This window comes from Salvia miltiorrhiza, chromosome 2 (genome assembly GCF_028751815.1).
Source record: "Salvia miltiorrhiza cultivar Shanhuang (shh) chromosome 2, IMPLAD_Smil_shh, whole genome shotgun sequence".
NCBI classification, from domain to species: domain Eukaryota; kingdom Viridiplantae; phylum Streptophyta; class Magnoliopsida; order Lamiales; family Lamiaceae; genus Salvia; species Salvia miltiorrhiza.
Genome location: NC_080388.1, coordinates 182,432 through 202,422, shown reverse-complemented (window position 1 = coordinate 202,422; position 19,991 = coordinate 182,432). Strand labels below are relative to the sequence as shown.

The 19,991-nt window shown below is 36.6% G+C and overlaps 1 protein-coding gene and 1 long non-coding RNA gene across 3 annotated transcripts in view; both read left to right on the top strand.

The window, feature by feature from the left end:
* LOC131012471 (receptor kinase-like protein Xa21) overlaps positions 1-6,397 on the top strand; it is a 46,216-nt gene extending 39,819 nt beyond the window's left edge. The window contains exons 3-5 of one of the 2 annotated variants that reach the window (XM_057940428.1): positions 3,637-5,627; positions 5,728-6,082; positions 6,168-6,397. In XM_057940428.1, coding sequence (XP_057796411.1) covers positions 4,196-5,627; positions 5,728-6,014 — 1,719 coding nt within the window. In that variant the 5' untranslated portion in view covers positions 3,637-4,195 and the 3' untranslated portion in view covers positions 6,015-6,082; positions 6,168-6,397. Of the gene's footprint in view, positions 1-2,348; positions 5,628-5,727; positions 6,083-6,167 lie in introns of those variants that run through there. The other variant, XM_057940429.1, reaches the window with a different exon arrangement.
* An 11,731-nt stretch (positions 6,398-18,128) lies between these two features.
* LOC131012456 (uncharacterized) lies at positions 18,129-18,792 on the top strand. Its single transcript, XR_009097332.1, has 2 exons — positions 18,129-18,338; positions 18,470-18,792. It is a non-coding gene; the product is annotated as an uncharacterized LOC131012456 (long non-coding RNA).
* The last annotated feature ends 1,199 nt before the right edge of the window (positions 18,793-19,991 follow it).

The following is a 19,991-nucleotide window of genomic DNA, read 5'->3' as shown; positions in this document are numbered from 1 at the left end:
AGATTTACCATTTTATACTCTCTCTATCCCTAAAATGTCTACCTCAATTTCCTTTTTAGGGCATCTTGAAAAAGTTTCCCCCAATTTCCATGTTTTTTTATTTTTGTACATAACTAGTGTTTTACCCGTGCGATGCACGGGATTATACATATATTGTTAAAGTTTTATTATAACATTCTCGAAGATATTTTTGTATAATCTCTAAAATAAATGAGTTTTAAAAATATTTTATTATACAATTGTTATACCAATTATATTACTACTAAAATATACTCCCTCCGTCCACGAAATGAGTACCCATATTTCCTTTTTCGTCCGTCCACGAAATGAGTACCCATTTCCCTTTTTGGCAAGTGTACCCCACACATCTCTTTAATTAATACACTCAAAAAGTGGGACCCTTAAACTATTCACACTACACTCCATACATTTCTTAAAACCCGTATCGTCCACAAATGGGTACTCATTTCGTGGACGGAGGGAGTATTTAAGACTATCATTTTTAATTACATAAAAATCAATGTAAAAATAATAATACATGAAAATACAATTGGAAACTTCTCATCTTATTATTATAAATTTTGGAAAACTTCTTTATATACAACATTTATAGTAGACGAACATTCTACTTTGTCTTCATTACATATCAAGATTTCAGACCCCTTCAATTTGAGAAAGAGAGAGGAGAACTCTCAAGGCAACAAAATCGTGTAAAATTTGGTAATTTCTATATCAATCACTATATAGTCCTATATATGTATAGATTATGAATTTAAATATTGGATGTTTTTCACAAAAGATTTAATTGAAATTGATAATTTTTCACAAAACTATAAATTTATATTGGATATTTCAATATAAATTTATCTAAAAATATATAAATTCACAAGAAAAGGATATTTTTCAAAAAAATATAAATTCTAAGTATAAATTCATAAATTTACTATTGGTGATTTTAAATTTTAAATATTGGATATTTAAATTCACACTGAAAAATATTGGCGACTTTAAATTTTAAATATTGGATATTTATATAAATTTATCTAAAAAAATATAAATTCACAAAAATAAAGGATATTTTTCACAAAACTATAAATTGCATGATATAAAAGAGCACTGTATAGATTGTAGCAAGTGGGCCCCGCAACTATATATATCATCCTATGAATTAGTGAACTTTCTAAATATAAATCAACTTTCCAAAAGTAGATGGAGTAAAAGAGCGGGAAATTTTTTTGGCTAGATGGACCAGCTTTTATATATGTATAGATATCACCATCAACTTTAAAAGTACGACTCTTTAAACACTATTTTTATACATGATCCCACCATTAATTAACTTTTTACCAACTTTTATTAAAACTCATGTCATTCTCCTTGAGGCAAACATTTTAAGGGACGAAGGGATTATGAGTTTCATTTAATGAAGTTTCAAAAAAGGTTGATGTAGGATTGAAAATTTTAGAAAAATCAAAAGAAAAAATATGTAAATTTGATGGAGGATGTGATGTACTACATTTGATGTCAGTTGTATATAAATGATATTTTTATTAATTTTATGGTCAAATTAAATTGAAGAAATAATTTATTTAAAAAAAATAAATTACCTAAATTATTTATTTAACCAAATAAATTTTATCAAATTAAATTGACAAAGCAATTCAAATTGTACTAATATCAATCATTTCGTCAATTAAATGTAAATTTTTAGTTTGGAGAGTAAGAGCTTCCTCTCATATAATTTTTATTTTAGTAAAATCTCATAAAAAATCAATGTGAGATGAGATGATGATTTATAAATTCTTCACTCGAGGAAGATTATATATGCTTGATGGGAGATTAAAAATTTCAAATACATTTTAAATTTAATTTATCCTATATTATGTAGTATGTTATCTACTCTTTATATTATTGTCATCATTTTTAATTTAATATTTCAAAATATAATATAATCTTTAATTATATTATAATTATAATTATTGTTATTGTAATTATTTTGATTTTGATGTTGTAGTGAAATTTTATAATGAACACTTGTATATAATTAATAAACAGTTTTATAATCTACTTACCAATTTATATTTTATGTTTCGTTGTACAATTAATAAAATAAAATAAATAGATTAAACTTTTATATTTTTGGTGATTGCGTAAGTATATAAAAATGTGTGTCTACATTGATAATTAAATATGCTTTAGTTGTTCAAATCATCCTTATAAAATTATAGTGAATTACCTTAAAAAATTAAGCCCAAATCCAGCCCAGCCTAAATTTATTTAGCAAACCCATATATAAAATAGAAAAATAGGTTTATGTCAAAAAAATACTACTCCCTCCGTCCCACGAATCTTAACACGTTTTTCTTTTTGGGTCGTCCCACGAATCTTGACACATTTCCAAATAAGGTAACTTTTCTCTCCTACTTTATTACTTTTATTATTTTGTCTCTCCTATTTTATCACTTTTATCACATTCTCTTTCATACTTTATCACTTTTATACTTTATTAATTACACACTTAAAACACTAATGTACAATTCGTTAATTCCTGTGGTGTCAAGATTTGTGGGACGGAGGGAGTAGAAAAATAGGTTTAAATGTATAGATACACAGCGCTGCTTTTTCACTCACCTTTTTCTTCTTCTTCTCGTTGATTTTTCTTCAGCAAATCCACTTTTTATTGTTCTGTATATCATTTTTTTTTTCGAATTTATATGTATTTGAAGGTTTCAATTTCAATTTTATAAGTCATAAAGTGGAATGTGTTTCCAAACGTTGCTTTTTTCCTGAACACCATACCCCAAAAAAAAAAAAAAAAACGAATACAAATGAAGTTGGGTATCTGTTGGAGCAAAGATTCTACTACGTTTTAGGTTATTGGTCTTGGTTGGAGATGCTTTTGACAGTGAAACTCAAATATGTGATTTTGTTGTTAACCAATAACCATACTAAAATAACTATTGCTCTGATGGGTTTTGGGTAGCGATTGGAGCTGTATTTTTGGCTTTGGGTTTCGATTGGAGATGTGATTTTCTTCCAATCTGCTTTTCCTTTTGTTCATCTTCTTTGAATTTTTTTATTCTGTTATGTTACAATAATTGTATTTTCTTACCTTTTCTGCAATTTCTCAATTTCTTACTGGTCTTTCTTGTTTTCCTTATTTCCTCAGTAATTAGATTTGATTGATTCTTTGTTTTCTCTTGATTGAAATCTCTTTTTATATATGTAATTGATTAACAAATCACATACATATATACGTCTTCTTTCAAAAGAAGATGAAGCGTAAAAGTTATAAAAGAAATATAATGAACACGTTTATTCAAATATACCTACAATTTTGCAAATTAAAACTGACAAAAATTTCGCGGGAAAAAGTTATGTTAAATTGGTGTTTTATATATAAGGTGGTCTCCCGTAAAACCGATTTTTCGAATGATATTATTTCAACGTACAAATGATACTTTAATATTTTCAATTACACTACTTCAATATATAAATGACACTTTAAAATGTTACAGTATCATTTGTATGTTGAAATAGTGTCATTGTGAAACCGGTTTCACAGGAATTTTTGTGTTTATATAATATATAGATTTTGAAATAATACCATGTTATCCCAAATCGCATCTTTTGCAGGCCTTATTCCCTTTGAAATTGGCCTACTTTACCAACTGGAGGTTTTATCATTATCATTAAACACCTTGAGTGGTTCAATTCCACATGAGCTCTTTAACATTTCAACTCTTCGGAGACTTTCACTTGTTAAAAATGCTCTGTCAGGGGTTCTTCCAACCCATTTATGCCATGCTTTTCCCTTACTTCAACGATTGTTTCTTGGCGGAAATTCCTTCAGTGGAGCAATACCCAAATCTATCTCTAACTGTTCTCAACTCACAATTCTCTCACTTGGTGCAACAAATTCAGTGGTTATATACCTACTCATCTCGGCAACCTAAGGCATCTCCAACAGCTTTCTTTGTTTAGCAACAATCTTACCCAGGCACCATCTTCTTCCTTCATTACTTCATTGACAAATTGCAGCTTTCTAACTTATTTGTTAATTGCTGATAACCCTCTATACGGTGTCATTCCAGCTTCCATTGGGAACTTATCTTCCACGCTTCAACAATTCTCTGCCAGTAACTGCAAATTCAATGGCAACATTCCTATTGAAATAGGCAATTTAAGCAATTTGATGGTATTGGATTTGCAAGGCAATGAGTTATCTGGTAGTATTCCACTAACTATAAGACATTTGCATGAACTTCAAGGATTAGATCTGTCTGATAACATGTTGGGAGGTTCCATTCCGCATGCTATATGCGATCTACTCAGCCTTGATACTTTATATTTACACGACAATCAATTTTCAGGCCCAATTCCTAAATGTCTGGGAAATGTCTCTTCTTTGAGAAATATTTTTTTGGAATCTAACATGTTGAATTCAAGCTTACCGTCAAGTTTATGGGGCCTAAAAGATTTGATCAAACTAGACCTGTCCTCGAATTCATTGAATGGGTTCTTACCTCAAGAGATAAGTAACTTAGGAGCAGCAATATATATAAACCTATCGATGAATCAGTTGTCAGGGTCTGTTCCAAGCACTATTGGGAAGTTGCAGAATTTGGTTAATTTGTCTTTGTCAAATAATAGACTAGAAGGTTCTATTCCTGTGTCAGTGAAAAGCATGGTCAATTTGGTGACTCTTGACTTGTCCTACAATAACCTCTCTGGTTCAATTCCAAAGTCTATAGAAGCACTTCAACACCTCGACTACTTTAATGTTTCTTTCAACAATTTAAGTGGAGAAATTCCTAATGGTGGTTCTTTTAGAAACTTCACTATGGATTCTTTTAAGGGTAATGAGGCATTGTGTGGAATCCCCAAGTTCCATGTTCCGATTTGTCCTGTAGTTTCTAATCACATATCAAAGAGAAAGAAGGTGGAAAGAGCTTTGTTTATTGTTTTAGGGGTTGTTTCTATTAGCTCAGTTGTTTCTGTGGCCTTCATAGCTGTCAGATACAAAAGGAAAGCTAAGACAACTAGAGAAGTTGATGAGTTGATATCCATTGTGCCAGAAAGAATATCTTATTATGAACTGTTGTTGGCAACTGAACAATTCAGTGAAAGCAATTTACTTGGCACTGGGAGTTCTTGCTCGGTTTTTAAAGGAGTTTTAAAGAATGGGAAGGATATCGCTATCAAGGTGTTTAATATGCAGTTAGAAGGTATTTCAAGAAGATTTGATGTCGAATGTGAGATACTGCGTAGCATTCGACACAGAAATCTGACCAGTGTCATAAGCAGTTGCTCCAATGAAGAGTTCAAGGCATTAGTGCTTGAATATGTGCCAAAGGGAAACCTTGAAAAATGGTTATATTCTCACAACTATTGCTTGAATTTGATGGAAAGATTGAATATAATGATTGATGTTGCATCTGCTGTGGAGTACCTTCACCATGGTTATTCAACACCCATTGTCCACAGCGACTTGAAGCCTAGTAATGTGTTGTTAGATGAAGACATGGTTGCCCATGTAAGTGATTTTGGAATAGCAAAGTTGTTATGCGATGGAGATAGCTTTGTGTTAACCAACACGCTAGCAACATTGGGTTACATAGCTCCAGGTGAAGTTTCTCTACATATATTGATTGCACTTCACTTTCATCAATGAAATAGTGTCTTCCGTTACTACATATTATGCATCATCGTTTTTTGTTGTTCCAGAGTATGGTTTGGAAGGGCTAATTTCGACAAGATGTGATGTGTATAGCTACGGAGTGTTGTTGATTGAAACTTTTACGAGAAAAAGTCCTAGTGATGATATGTTTTGCGGAGATTTGAGCTTAAAGAGTTGGGTAGAACTCTCACTTCCAGAGATGCCAAACGAAGTGATAGATGTCAACTTGGTAATGAATTTGGAGGAAGAACAAATTGACAAGAATATGCAGTGTGTATCATCCATACTTGAACTAGCTTTGAAATTAATGCTCAGCGGATTCTCCCGGGGATAGAATCAACATGAAACAAGCACATGCAGAGTTGCAGAAAATCAAACATTGGTTTTCCAAATGAGATTCAAGTAAGCTATTTCAAAGTCCTATGTTAATTCTAAGTTAATATTGTTCTACTACGTACCACTTTAATGAGATATTTTATTGGTACAGTAAAGTGAAGAAGCATGAATATGGAGCAGGAAGCAGTAAAGGAGTTGGAAAATTATGGTGGCAGTGTTTTAAGTTTGGGTAGTCTCTCGTTTTCTCTTTACTTTTCTTTTAGCTGATTTACTTTTCTAAACAAGGCTTTGTCACGTCAGTAGCATGTTAATCGAATACCGTAGCTTTGTTGTATTTTAACTTGTCTTTTTCATTAACTAGCAGTAAGAACGTGCGATGCACGTTGAACACGTATGATTTTATACTATGTAAATACAATGCATAGATATTATTATATAGTTTTAAATATTTGTATTAATTAATTGTATTTATTAAATTGACTTATTCATTTGACAATTATTGTAATTTAAAAAAGGAATCAATGCAACTATTAATGAATAAATATAAATGTAAGAAAGTCATATTCATAATATACCTCTAAATAAAAATGCTAAAAGACGGAGCAAGACGAATTTTAAATAAGTCAAGAGTTACAATGAAGATCATAATTATTGACTTACAATAGAAATAGCCGGTGGAAGGTCTCGCTGATTTTGTGACCGGGAATGTAGATCCTCTTATACCTAAGTAAGCAGAAAAACTGATTCTCTTTCCTTGGTACTTCTGCATATGGTTAAGTTCTCACTTTTAGATCTCTTCCATTTTAAAATCAGAATTAAGATGACTCGTAGATCATGACCGGAATTAAAGCGATCTGCAGAGATTGACGGCTATGACTGGGGCAAAATAGTAAATTCATAATTATTTTATATTATAATTTTAGATTAGAGGCAGAGAGTAAAATAGAGGCTATGAATAGAATCACCCGTGAACCGAGTTTGAAGAGAGAAGGGAATGGGCCAATTTTATTTAGGCCTCAGTGTATAATTTTTGTTGAGTGGGCCAAATTACATAACCTAGTCTGGGCTGATGATGTTAACAAAATTGAGTGGGCCGAATTAAATAATTATTTATTTATTTAATAATTATTTTATTTTGGCCTTCTTATTAATTATTTTATCTAAGTCTAATCTATGTCTAATTTAGATTAGCGATTAATTAGATTTAGTTATTTTCTTTTAATAGATTAAATAGATCTTCTCTATTTAATCAGCAAGTGGGTTAGAATATCCGAGCCGAGAGGATTAATTAAGATTAAGGATTTGATCTCATAAGATGAGTTTTATTTTATTATTTAATCCCATAGCCAGGATTAGTAATAGAATTTCTTGATTATTATTTTAGAATAATAATTATTTGAATAAGAGTAATGAATTGTTAAATTATGCATTCTCATTAATTGAGAATTTTCCTCGAACCATGTGTCTTACGTCATATTCTCGCAATTAAGGTCAAACGCAAGAGTAAGAGCTACTCAAAGAGTCACAATACCTTAGCAAAACTTTGCTATCAGGTGGACATTTCTTACGCACAAAAAAAATGCTATTGAAGAATTATGAAAGTTTTTATGCTTCGAAATGCAAATTAGATTTTCAAGTGAATTACGCTATGCTATTTACGCTTATTTACACCTAAATATTTTACGATGTCTTATTTATGCTTTGTTGCTCCTAAGTGATTTACGCTTTGTTACTTCTAAGTGATTTACGCTTTCTTATGCCTAAGTGAGTTAAGCTTTGTTACACTTAAGTGATTTCCGATATCGAATCCTAAGCAGATAGCTATCCTGCCAGGATTTGTGTACACAAAGTGGCCGTGAGTCAATGAGAGGGTTGGCCGGTCAAACGTCTGTTGAGGGAGGCCTCCCTCAACGGTTCGATGCTAGTGTCTGTTGAGGAAGGCGTCCCTCAATAGTACGATGCCGTGTCCACTAAGGGAGGCCTCCCTCACAACGCGATGCCTGTGTTCATTGAGGAAGGCCTTCCTCACAACACGATGCTTACTGATATGACTTTTGATGATAAAGAATGCACTCACACTATTTATAAATTTGAAAATGTTTAATAAGCACATGGTTTGAAAGAAGGCTCATGTCTCTTATAAGATGCTATAGTTTGTCAATAAAATGTTAAGCTTAAATATATATATATATATATATATATATATAGGATTGAGTTCAACAGAGAATTATCTTTATCGAGAGAACGAACAAATCTATATATTTTACGAACAGATCAACATAAGTAATGAACAGACGTATTTAATAAAAATATAGAAAAACTCGCCACTAGCAGGATTCGAACCCGGGGCAAATTGTTGTTCATGCGGTACATTGATCTGTTCATTAAAACTATAGATCTGTTCGTTTTTATTTTGCGAATTCTCTATTCTCCACAATATTTAACTTCTCTGTTGAACCCTTCTCTATATATATATATATATATATATATATTAGTTTTTGACAATTGTCCACTAAGTATTTTTGTACTTATCCCTGCCCACTAAGTACTTTTGTACTTAACCCTGCATATATTTCTAATGTGCAGGTTGAGTTGTGATGAACGATGAAGTGTTGCTGAGTGGAGCTTTTGTCGAACGTAGAATAGGCTCAGAGAGGATACATGTATGAAGACATGTATCCCAGTTATGCCTTCCACTGCAAATGATGACTATGTTTAGTTAAGCCTATAACCATGCCAAAAACTTTTCATATTTAACGTTTTACTCGGGTTCATTGAGTATCCTTTTTATTTATATGTGTCGATCCATCGAGGTCCTTATCTCATTTTAGTATATTCATTAATATGTGTCCATGTCCTTCAAAATTATCTAGTAATGAACAAGTCAAAAACGCCCTTTTTTCTAACCCCGCTTCTTAATTATTCCACTTCCCTCGTCACGGTTTTCCGGATTAGCTCTCTTTAGCTAAGACTGGTCGTGATAGTTTAGATTCCTCATTTAGGGTTTACATGCTCTATTTATGGTTTAAATTCCTCATTTAGGATTTAATCATCAAATGATACTTTTGACACTAATATTATCATTTGTGCCAAATTTGTTCCTATTTTATATTTTAAGAGGTATTTTTATTTTAGCCCACTCATATATATATATATATATATAGATATAGGGAGAGGTTCAAATAAGAACCACTAATAAAATAAGAACGGAGAACCATTTTAAGCCATTTGATCATCAAGATCTACGGTGGATGCATCATCTTGGTGGATGGATGCAGGTGCTGGGTTCGAATCCTGAAGGGAGCAAAAAAATTATTTTTTTCGGATGCATTAAATTTAATAGCGGATGCATTAATTTGTATAGCAGATGCAGTAATTTTATTGGTTCTTAGGTTCTCACAATAATTGTGGCTCTCACTATAACCGCACCCGATAGATATATATATATATATATATATATATATATATATATATATATATATATACACACACACACACATAAATTTGTCTAAAATTACAAGAAATAATGCTACAACTTAATTAACCATCTAACTAATGTTACAATTTCGATCAAAGATTATAACCTATAAATTAATTTCGATCCAAAGCCGGCTTATGGGTCCATTTAATTTATAACATATATTATTTTAAATTTGATTTTTATGTATTTCCATAGTATTATGTCTAATCTATATTCCCTCGTCTCAAGGCCTCATCATCTCAGTCATTATAATTCATAAGTATATGTTGTTGAATTTCAATGTTTCATATTGGTTGACATTAGAATGATCGTGTATTTTCATAATATTATAACTTATTGTAGAACTTACGCGTCTGTGAGGACTGCCACACGACAATCAAACACATAGCAAAGATTGCAGGGAGATTGATCATCTTACGTGATGTTACTCGTTTTCACCACTTTGAGGGAGGTATATGTAATTGTGGATCTATTGGTGAATTCTCATATGCTTTCTTCCAAGTGAGTTGTTGCAGCTGGTCGCAGTTTTATTGCTGATTGTATTCTGTATTGGCATGACTTATGGAGTCTCTTTTAATATTAATCTATGCCTATTTTTACTTACTCTTTTCTAGAGTGTTGGGGTAATATTGGAATATTACACTGCTCTAATATATGATGATTTTTCCTTTCTTAACTAGTTATTTGTCTGAATCTTTTGACGAGATTTTTTTAGAAATAACCCTTTATTTTTCTTCTTTTTCCTCGAAAGCCACTCAACTATATACAGAATTGAAACAGGATGAGAACACACTTGCTCATCCTAGCCTGATGAAGAAAATAGTCAGCTCAGGGCCAGAGTTCCGAGACTTACCATGTAGGCCATCTACCTGCTTGGGCCCTCGGACATGGAATACCCCAACAGCACCTTGTGCTCTCTGATAATAAAATGAACAATTTTGGTATGTTTATGATGAAGTAAATCTGGTAGTTTCCCATTTTCACCAATAAATCTAAAGAAAGATTTTCTTACATGACGAATTTGTAGGGAAAATGATGAATTTGGGGAAGATTGTAGTTACAAACGCGTAGAAACTTTTGTAATACTTGAATTTCTTATGATCATTTACTTGATGAATTTGGAATTTATTATTTCAGTGAGTATTCCCTGTTCCAGTTGAGACTAATTCATCTGCAGATTTCGATAATAATTTTTTGTCCCATCATTGTTGAAACCTTCACTTGCCTTCTTCTTTCCAATACTGTTACTGCCCTCCACATTGTGTGAATCCATCTTGCCTTTCTAAGAGAGAGAGAGAGAGAGTGTAGTAAAATGTCTATTTGTGAATCTATATATCTTACCTGTTTATCATTTTGTGGTGTATGCTTTAAGCTGCTCAAACTTTGCTACATGTAGACATTTTGAAAATTTGTTGATTTAAAGCCTTCCTTGTTGCATGTAATTTTGTTGCTGATTTCTATGTGACTTGAGAGAATAATAGATACATATTGCCTATGACTTGTTGGTTGGCCTCAAAAGAAGAATGATGATAAACTCTGTTTTTGTTAAGGTCAGCATGGATGGTGCAGGCTAGGTGGTGGAATCGAAACAAGTGCCGTCTTTGAAGTCGATGATGAAGCAAATGCTGAGTCTTGACATATGCGAATCGGGGTGCAAATTCAAAACATTGAACTCCGCCCGGGACAAGATGGGAAGCTCGTCCGCGCTGCACGGATCTATTGATATAGATGTGCTTGTCTCGTCTCCTGGTTGCATGGAAACGGAGGTTTCCCGTACATTCTTTGTTGCGCTTTAGTTTTGTACTGTAGCATTTACTCTGCTTTGGTGGAGCGAGATTCTCTTTAGGATAAACAAGAGATTCTCTGCTTTGGTGTAGCCCTGATGCCGAAGCTTTCCTGGCCTTGTCTCTTTCTTGTTTGAGAAATCCTTGACATCATCTAATGATATACAGGAAAATATAATCAAGGATATCATCTCGAGCGTCGAGCCCTCCTAGGTTCCCATTTGTAGCCTCTTCATCCAGTCACAGAAAACAAAAGTATGATTACAGTTGTGGTGGTGTGACATCGGTAAGGCAAATGGGCAACAGTTGGAAGGCCAGCTCCCACTTCCCATTTCCTCTATAGATTTGAAGCAGAAGTTGGTGAGATTCATCTATTGTAGCAGTGTGCACCATTTTCTATCTCCTAATTATTCTCACACTTATAGCATCTTCTACACTTCATATACATCTCTCAATTTTCGTGGACGGATAAAGTATTATCTTAAAATTACAAAGATAACTAGGACAGCTTATTACAATATAAATTTATTATTGTTTGCTTTATGCTAAAATTTAAATTGAAGTTAAATTCATTTTTGGCTTTTCACACTCAAAAGTTTTGGTGCGGTGTTCTTGATATGCAACAAAAAATTATAAAATATTTTAAACTTATTGCTCCCTTTATTGTACCACACCCTGAGCGTCATCGTCAACTGAGTTTTCAATCATGGTACCAACAATTTTTTATAAAGATCTGTGAGCATGCTTTGTTTCTATAATGATAATCCAATATATGATTGACATATATTTTATAGTGGTAATTGAGATTATTAATCATTATGCTGAGTTCACGCTTACGTTCAACATGTACTTCATTTAGCTCTTTTGAAACTCCTTCCCATGAACGAATTTGACAATGTAAAACATCGGCTACTGTCTCTTGATGAACATTTAGGGTGCATTCTCTTTGTGGGAAAAGGATGGAAAACAAACAATTTCCCTCATTTTCCATCTTTTTCATGTGTTCTCTTTGATAGCAAATTTTCTCCGGACAGGAGGGAAAATTTTCCCAGACAGCCCTTCTTCCCACATTTTCATCACAAATCATGATAATATTATCATGACCTGCAGGTGTGATAAAATTTTCCCATGATGTATATTTTTTTGATCTTCCAATTTTACCATTAACACTAGGAATGTCAGTGAATGAGTCTTATTCGGATCGAAACCATTAATTTTTTTTCTTTAATTTTACTCCCCCCCCCCACCCACCCCCTTCCCCCCTCCCCAATTTTTTTTTCCTCGCCACCTCCATCCCCCCCCACTACCCCACCCCCCCCATCCCCACCAACCCCCCAAAAAAAAATTATTTTTTTTAAATTTTTCTCGTCACCTCCACCCCCCCTCCCCTACCCCACGCCCCCACCCACCCCCTCACCACCATCCCCCCCTCCCCCCGCCCCCCGCCCCCCATTTTTTTTTTTTTTTTAATTTTTCTCGCCACCTCCACCCCCCCTCCGCCCACCCCGCAATTTTTTTTTTTTTTAATTTTTCTCGCCACCTCCACCCACCCTCCCCTACCCCACCCACCCCCTCACCACCACCCCCAAAAAAAAAAAATTCTCGCCACCTCCACCCACCCCCCTACCCCACGCCCCCACCCACCCCCTCACCACCACCCCCCCCCCCCCCCAAAAAAAAAATTCTCGCCACCTCCACCCACCCCCCTACCCCACGCCCCCACCCACCCCCAAATTTTTTTTTAAAATTTTTCTCGCCACCTCCACCCTACCCCACGCCCCCACCCACCACCCCCTCCCCCCAATTTTTTTATTTTATTTTTCTTGCCACCTCCACCCGCCCCCTACCCCACGCCCCCACCCACCCCCTCACCACCACCCCCAAAAAAAAAAAATTCTCGCCACCTCCACCCACCCCCCTACCCCACGCCCCCACCCACCCCCTCACCACCACCCCCCCCCAAAAAAAAAAAATTCTCGCCACCTCCACCCACCCCCCTACCCCACGCCCCCACCCACCCCCAAATTTTTTTTTTTAAATTTTTCTCGCCACCTCCACCCTACCCCACGCCCCCACCCACCACCCCCTCCCCCCAATTTTTTTATTTTATTTTTCTTGCCACCTCCACCCGCCCCCTACCCCACGCCCCCACCCACCCCCTCCCCACCACCCCAAAAAAATTTTTGGTTGGTGGGGAGGGGGGGTGGGGGGAGGGAGGGGGTGGGTGGGGGGCGTGGGTGGAGGTGGCGAGAAAAATTTGAAAAAAAAAAAAAATTGGGGGGTGGGGGGGGGTGGTGGAGAGGGGGTGGGTGGGGGCGTGGGGTGGGGTGGAGGGTGGCGAGAAAAATTAAAAAAAAAAATTGGGGGGTGGGGGCGTGGGGTGGGGTGGAGGCGGCGAGAAAAATTAAAAAAAAAATTGGGGGGTTGGGGGAGGGGGGATGGGTGGAGGTGGCGAGAAAAATTTTAAAAAAATGTGCGGGGTGGGGGGGTGGTGGAGAGGGGGTGGGTTGGGGCGTGAGGGTGGAGGTGGCGAGAAAAATTAAAAAAAAAAGAAAATGAAGTATGACATAAAATAAAATTGAAAGTATGACATAAAATAAGTAAGTCAATAATAAGGGTAATATTGTCATTTAACAATTTATCCATCATTTTTCAATAAAGAGAACATGTGTATAGGATAAAAAAAATTCCATCAAAGAGAACATGAGATAACAAGAGTTGAGGGGCGGTAGAGAGCAGAGAGAGAGAGAAAAGAGTTCTGTTCAAAATAAAAGAGAATTGAATGAGTTAAGAAAGAAGAATTAAAATGTTTTCTAAAATTCTAAATTGCTTATTAAATCACAAAATAGTTAATTTATTTAATTGGGCTCAGGTTAATTTTGAGGAGCCTATTAATTCTCTAATGGGCTAAATTAAGTGACTATCTGTTGGGCTTTTGATTAATTAGGTAATAGGATTGTTTTAATTGGACCTTTGATTTATTCAATGGGCTGCATTATTATCATCTGAGCCCAATAATTTATGTAAATAAGATTAGCTATTCATTAATAGTTAGAAGTGATTAATTAAAGTATTCGAGCATATAGAATTCTTTTAAGAAGCTATTAATAAATTAGATACTAGAATCATATTCTAAAAAGAGGCGTAAAAGGGTGTATTAATTAAAGTGGCTACCGCATTTGAATCTATATTGGTATTTGTTGATAAGGTTGTCAATAGCAGTTAGCCTTCAGTCCATATTACAATAGGAATATCACCCTAAGACCCACATAAGTATTCTTTTAAGACAAGTTCATTTCTTTTTCCTCGTTATTTATTAGTCAGTATTTATACTGAAGGTCATACACAAGAGAGACGGTGAAACGATAGTTCAGAATCACCTGTGTCGTCAGACCACGATCAGGTGGGCTTTCTAAACTCAAAATCTGAAGTGCACACTATTTCATGATGTTTACATGAATAAAGTTATATTAAAGTTATTGACTTGCCAAAATTTATGAGCTTGTATGATACCTATCTGGCACCAGAAGTTAATCGAATTCGGATCCTGTTCTATCCAGATGTTAGACAGGATTAGTGTACACAAGGGACCGTGAGCCGATCAAGCATATCGGCCGGCCTAGGACCGTGAGCCGGTTTAGCGTATCGGCCGGTCTAGGTCTGTGAGCTGGTTTAGCGTATCGGCCGGTCTAGGACCGTGAGCCGGTTTAGCATATCGGTCGGTCAGTGACCGTAGAAGGTGGCCACCTTCTCGGCACACAGTTATCATTGCAGATATGGTAGAGTACAAAGAAGTATGTCTGCAGACGCATGTGAAGTTTATGATAATTACAGAGAAGTTTTTACAGTTTTGGCATGCACAGGTTATTTAAATAAAACTCCTGTGTGATGCTTGAGATGGCAAGTTCAATATATAGCTCTAAGAGCAAGCTTTCAAGTTATTTCGGCATGTGACCATTGAGTACCTTTTTAGTACTCAGCCCTGCATATGTTTTCTAAATGTGCAGGTTAAGCTGTGATGCAGATGGATGTCAGCAGAGCAAAGCTTTTGTTATATAAGTACTAAATTAGGCTCAGGATTCCATGTCTTCATACATGTAATCCACTTAAGCTATTTGTCACGACCGGACCTAATTAAGGATAATTAAGCCGGGGAAACCGTGACTAATGGAGGGAGATTAGAAGCGGGGTAGAAAGGGGAATAATCAAACAAGAAAGGATCGTATTTCATCATTGTTAACAACATGGATATTTATAATATAACGGAGTTTTTGTCGTATAGACTCAAATAACTAGCAAGTTCGGATAACTCCGACTTATCCAAAATAACATAAAACTTCTGAGTACGCAGCGGAATAAGGTTCTGATTACATGTATGAAGACATGTAACCCTAGAGTTCATTAATACATAATAAAACAAAAGAGTCCCGCTCGTCACTTCATCACCATCGGCAGCTGCTCAACCTGCACATTTAGAAATATATGCAGGGCTTGAGTACAAAAGTACTCAGTGGGCACGTATGCCTAAGTATAAAAACACATGCTTCAAAACTGTAAATTGTCATGCCATCATAAACAGTACAGCAAGGGAGTTTTTCGCTAAAAGGCCCAAGCTTACTAAATTCATTTGTGATTCTTAAAGTTCGACTGCAGTCTAAGTTCTTTTGTAATCTATCATATCTGGAACTGTGTGCCGGAGAGGTGGCCACCTCTCACGGTCACTTGACCGGCCAACCCGCTAGATGACTCACGGTCACTGGTGTACACTAGCCCTGGCAGGATAGCTATCAACTGCTCAGGACCCGAATTCGATTGCATAATAACTGGCAAAGCCACATCAGATAGATATCATACTGAAATTTAACATTTTATGGCAAGACAATATTTGAAATAACTTCAATTAATATAGTCATGAAATAACTTGCTTGAACGTAACATTTAAACTCATTTGATATATATGAAAGTAATGCCCACCTGATAGTAATTTTCTGTGATACAAAAGCTCCTCAACAGATTATCAATCTCGCCCTTGACCTTTATTACGAGAATATATGTACATATATAAGATATTTGCTCGAATAAAAAAAAAATCCTCAAATGAGAATGTGTATTTAACTATGCATGATCCTTATGCATGAATTATTATTCTGAAATAATAATCAGGGAATTTCTATTGTTAATCCAAGCTATCGGATTTAAATAAAAACTAAGTTTCGTCTCATGAAGCCGGATAATTAATAAAAATTAATCCGTTCTCTTAGGGTGTTCTAATCCGCCAATTAAATAAATCTCGCTTGATATAGCCGAATAAAAAGACAGTTAAACTGAACATTCGACATATGATCACGTAAGAATTAATCAGGCTTAACGAATATGAATGGAAATAATAATATAATTTCAAATAATTCATCGGCTCAAGTAATTAAATAAATCTTGGCCCAATAAATAAATAATTGATTAGCTGGGCCCAAAAAAAATAAATCAAGCGAGGCCCAACTAATTTAATACAGCAGTCCAATAGAATGAGTGAGGCCCAATCCGTTTAATAATTCTCAGCCCAATAGGAAATAATAAGGACCCAATTAATAAATGCAGCTGGGCTTTTAATAAATTAAAACTCAGCCCAATATGGAAAAATGGTTGCGGTCCAATGAAAATAAGGTAAAGCAGGCCCATCCTTAACAAAACAATTGGGCTTGATTTAAATCAAGGTTCAGCCCGAAGTCAATTAAAAGTGGCCCAGAATAAAATAAACCAAGGCCCAAAATTAAGAAATAATCCAGCCCAACTCAAGCCCACTGAAAATTAAAGCAAATCTCGGCCCACTGAAACAAAAACCCAAATAAGGAGCCCAACATAATTAAATAAAACCCGGCCCAATGTAATGGCCCAACACCCTTTTCTCCCTTATTTCTCCCCCTTCACAGCAGCTTTCCCCAACATCTCTCTCTTCCTCTCTGAAAATTTCACGTCACACACACACGCACGTAGGCAGACGGGTGGCACCGCCTTTTCCTTGAAACACCGGCGACGGGCGCTGCCATCAGCCATCATCTTCTCTCACTCGAGGTCACCGGTCGAAGTGGCGGTAAGAAGTAACCACCACCGCCTCATCTCTCTCAAAGCTCGGCCGCCGCAGTCTCCCTTCCGGCGAATTCACGGCTGGAAGGCTGCCGCCTCCATCTTCCTCGATCTCCCTCATCAGAACACACACAAATTACTCCACCCTTCTCCAGCCGAAACCCGCCGCCACGTCTCTCTCTCTCTTCGGCGAAGCAGCGGAGTTCGCCGCAGACCCGACGCTCGTTTCCTCTCGCTCAACAGATCCGACACCCCATTTCCCAACTCTCTCTCTGCTCACTACCCAGATCCGCCTCTCTCTCTACTCCCTCGAATCTCCTCCGACCGTGGCCGGGCAGCAGCGGCACTACCGCCGTGCCCTGCCTCCCACCTCTCATCTCTTTGTCACCGACAGCAGCCACGGCAATAGCAGTAGCTGATCGGCCCACCACCTCCCTTTCTCTCTCTGGATCGACGGGCAGCAGCTAAGCCGCCTTACCCTCCCTTTTTCTGAACTCCGGCGACCAGGAAAAGGTCCGCCTTGTTGTTGCCCTCCGGAGTCGGTGGGTTCGAGCCGTGCTCTGCCGCTGCTGGGTTCTGGAGGAGGAGGGTACGCCGCCTGCTGCTGTTACTGGAAGGCCGGCTTCTCCGTGCCGCTGCACTCCAGAATCGGCGAGATTCGCCGCTGAGGTCGGGAGTCTTCTACCTTTCACCGCTCGACGCCGCCGCCTGGGAGCCGTTCAGTCCTCCTCCCTCTCAGAAGCTAAGTTCCCTACTCTCACTTTACAACTACTGCGTATGAATTTTCTGAGGTACCTTAATGTACATGGTTTATCAGTTGTGAGATGGTAAAGCTATGGTGTGAAGGTCAAAATCTGTTAAATGCTATATGTTGCTGGTTCTTCATGCTGCTATGTTCATTCTCACATATTGGTTTTGTTTGTCTATCATGCTTGGATGCAGAAAATGTGTGATGGAATACAGTATATGGGGCTAGGTAAATACCTTAAAATGTGTAGTTGGCTATTGTGGTTGAGCTAGTGAATCAACGTGCCAAAGCTCTTGGAACTTTCGGCAGAGAGTGAATGACTGAAATAATTTACAGATTTGTTTCTTCAATAACTGCAGGTGAAACCATGGAAGAAGGTGGAAGCATTAAAGAAAGCTTACCCTGGGAACTTTGGCAGAAACAGGCAGGGGCTGCTCTTCGATAATTGCAGGATGGTGGAGATGATGATTAATAGAGGATTGGCAAAGTATAGTGGTGGGCAAAATATAGTGGTAGGCAAAGTAGTGGGGAGCAAAGTAGTGGAAGATAAAAATAATAATAATAATGTAGTGTAGGATTAATGATGTATTTTCTATGTCTCGGTGATTCTGTAACTGTAAAATGGATCGCGTGCTCGTATCTGCTTGGTACTGTTTATTTAAATAAATCTTGTATTTCGACATGTGATTTTTTGCTAACATCGATAAGTTATAAAATGAATCTAAATTAAATCTGTAGATTTAATTCGTTCGTTGTTCTGATATCTAAATTAAATCCGCAGATTTAATTAACTTCTTGAGTCAGAAATAATTCACAATCTGAGTAAAAATAAAATCTAATTCCATCTCGCTTAAATAAATAACGTGACTTTGCTAAGTCAGTTGAAATTCTGAAATAATATCATTGACTGCTTTAACAATATAAATTCAGGATTATAAGCTGAATTCATATCAGGATAAAAACCGTTTTCATTCACTGATGAACAAAAATAAACACTCATTACTGGATTTAAAATATATAAAAGAGCGGGTCACTACATACTACCCCTCTTAACAAAAATTTCGTCCCGAAATTTGCATATTTCTTCTAAAATAGTTCGGGGTATTTCTCCTTCATTTTGTCTTCAAGCTCCCACGTGGCTTCCTCTTGTCCGTGGTGTCTCCATAAGACTTTCACTGATGTGATTGCCTTATTCCTGAGTTGTTGTACTTTTCGATCTAGAATGGCCTCTGGTCTCTCTTCATAGCTCAAGTCTGGGCAAAGGATCATCTCTTCTTGGTGGATTATGTGCTTTGGATCGAAAACGTATTTTCTGAGTTGTGATACGTGGAAAACATTGTGAACGTTTCCAAAGCTTGGCGGTAACGCCAACCTATAGGCTACTGGGCCTATTCTCTCCAAAATCTCATAAGGTCCTACGAATCGGGGCCTAAGTTTTCCCTTGACACCAAGCTTAGTTATCCCCTTGGTAGGAGATACCTTTAGGAAGACCTTGTCTCCTATTTCAAAACGTAACTCAGTTCGACGTGCATTAGCGTAAGATTTCTGTCTATCTTGTGCCTCTTTTATTCGCCCTCTGATCTGGCGGACTATCTCAACCATCTCATTGACCATGTCTGGTCCTAAAATTTTTCTCTCACCCACTTCATCCCAGTAAAGCGGTGATCTACATTTTTCTTCCATATAATGTCTCATATGGTGCCATATCGATAGTCGACTGGTAACTGTTATTATAGGCAAATTCAATCAACGGCAGCACTGTTTCCCAACTTCCACCCCTGTCTAACACCACTGTTCTCAACATATCTTCGAGGGTCTGAATTGTCCTTTCAGACTGTCCATCTGTCTGCGGGTGGAAGGCGGTGCTGAAATTTAGCCTCG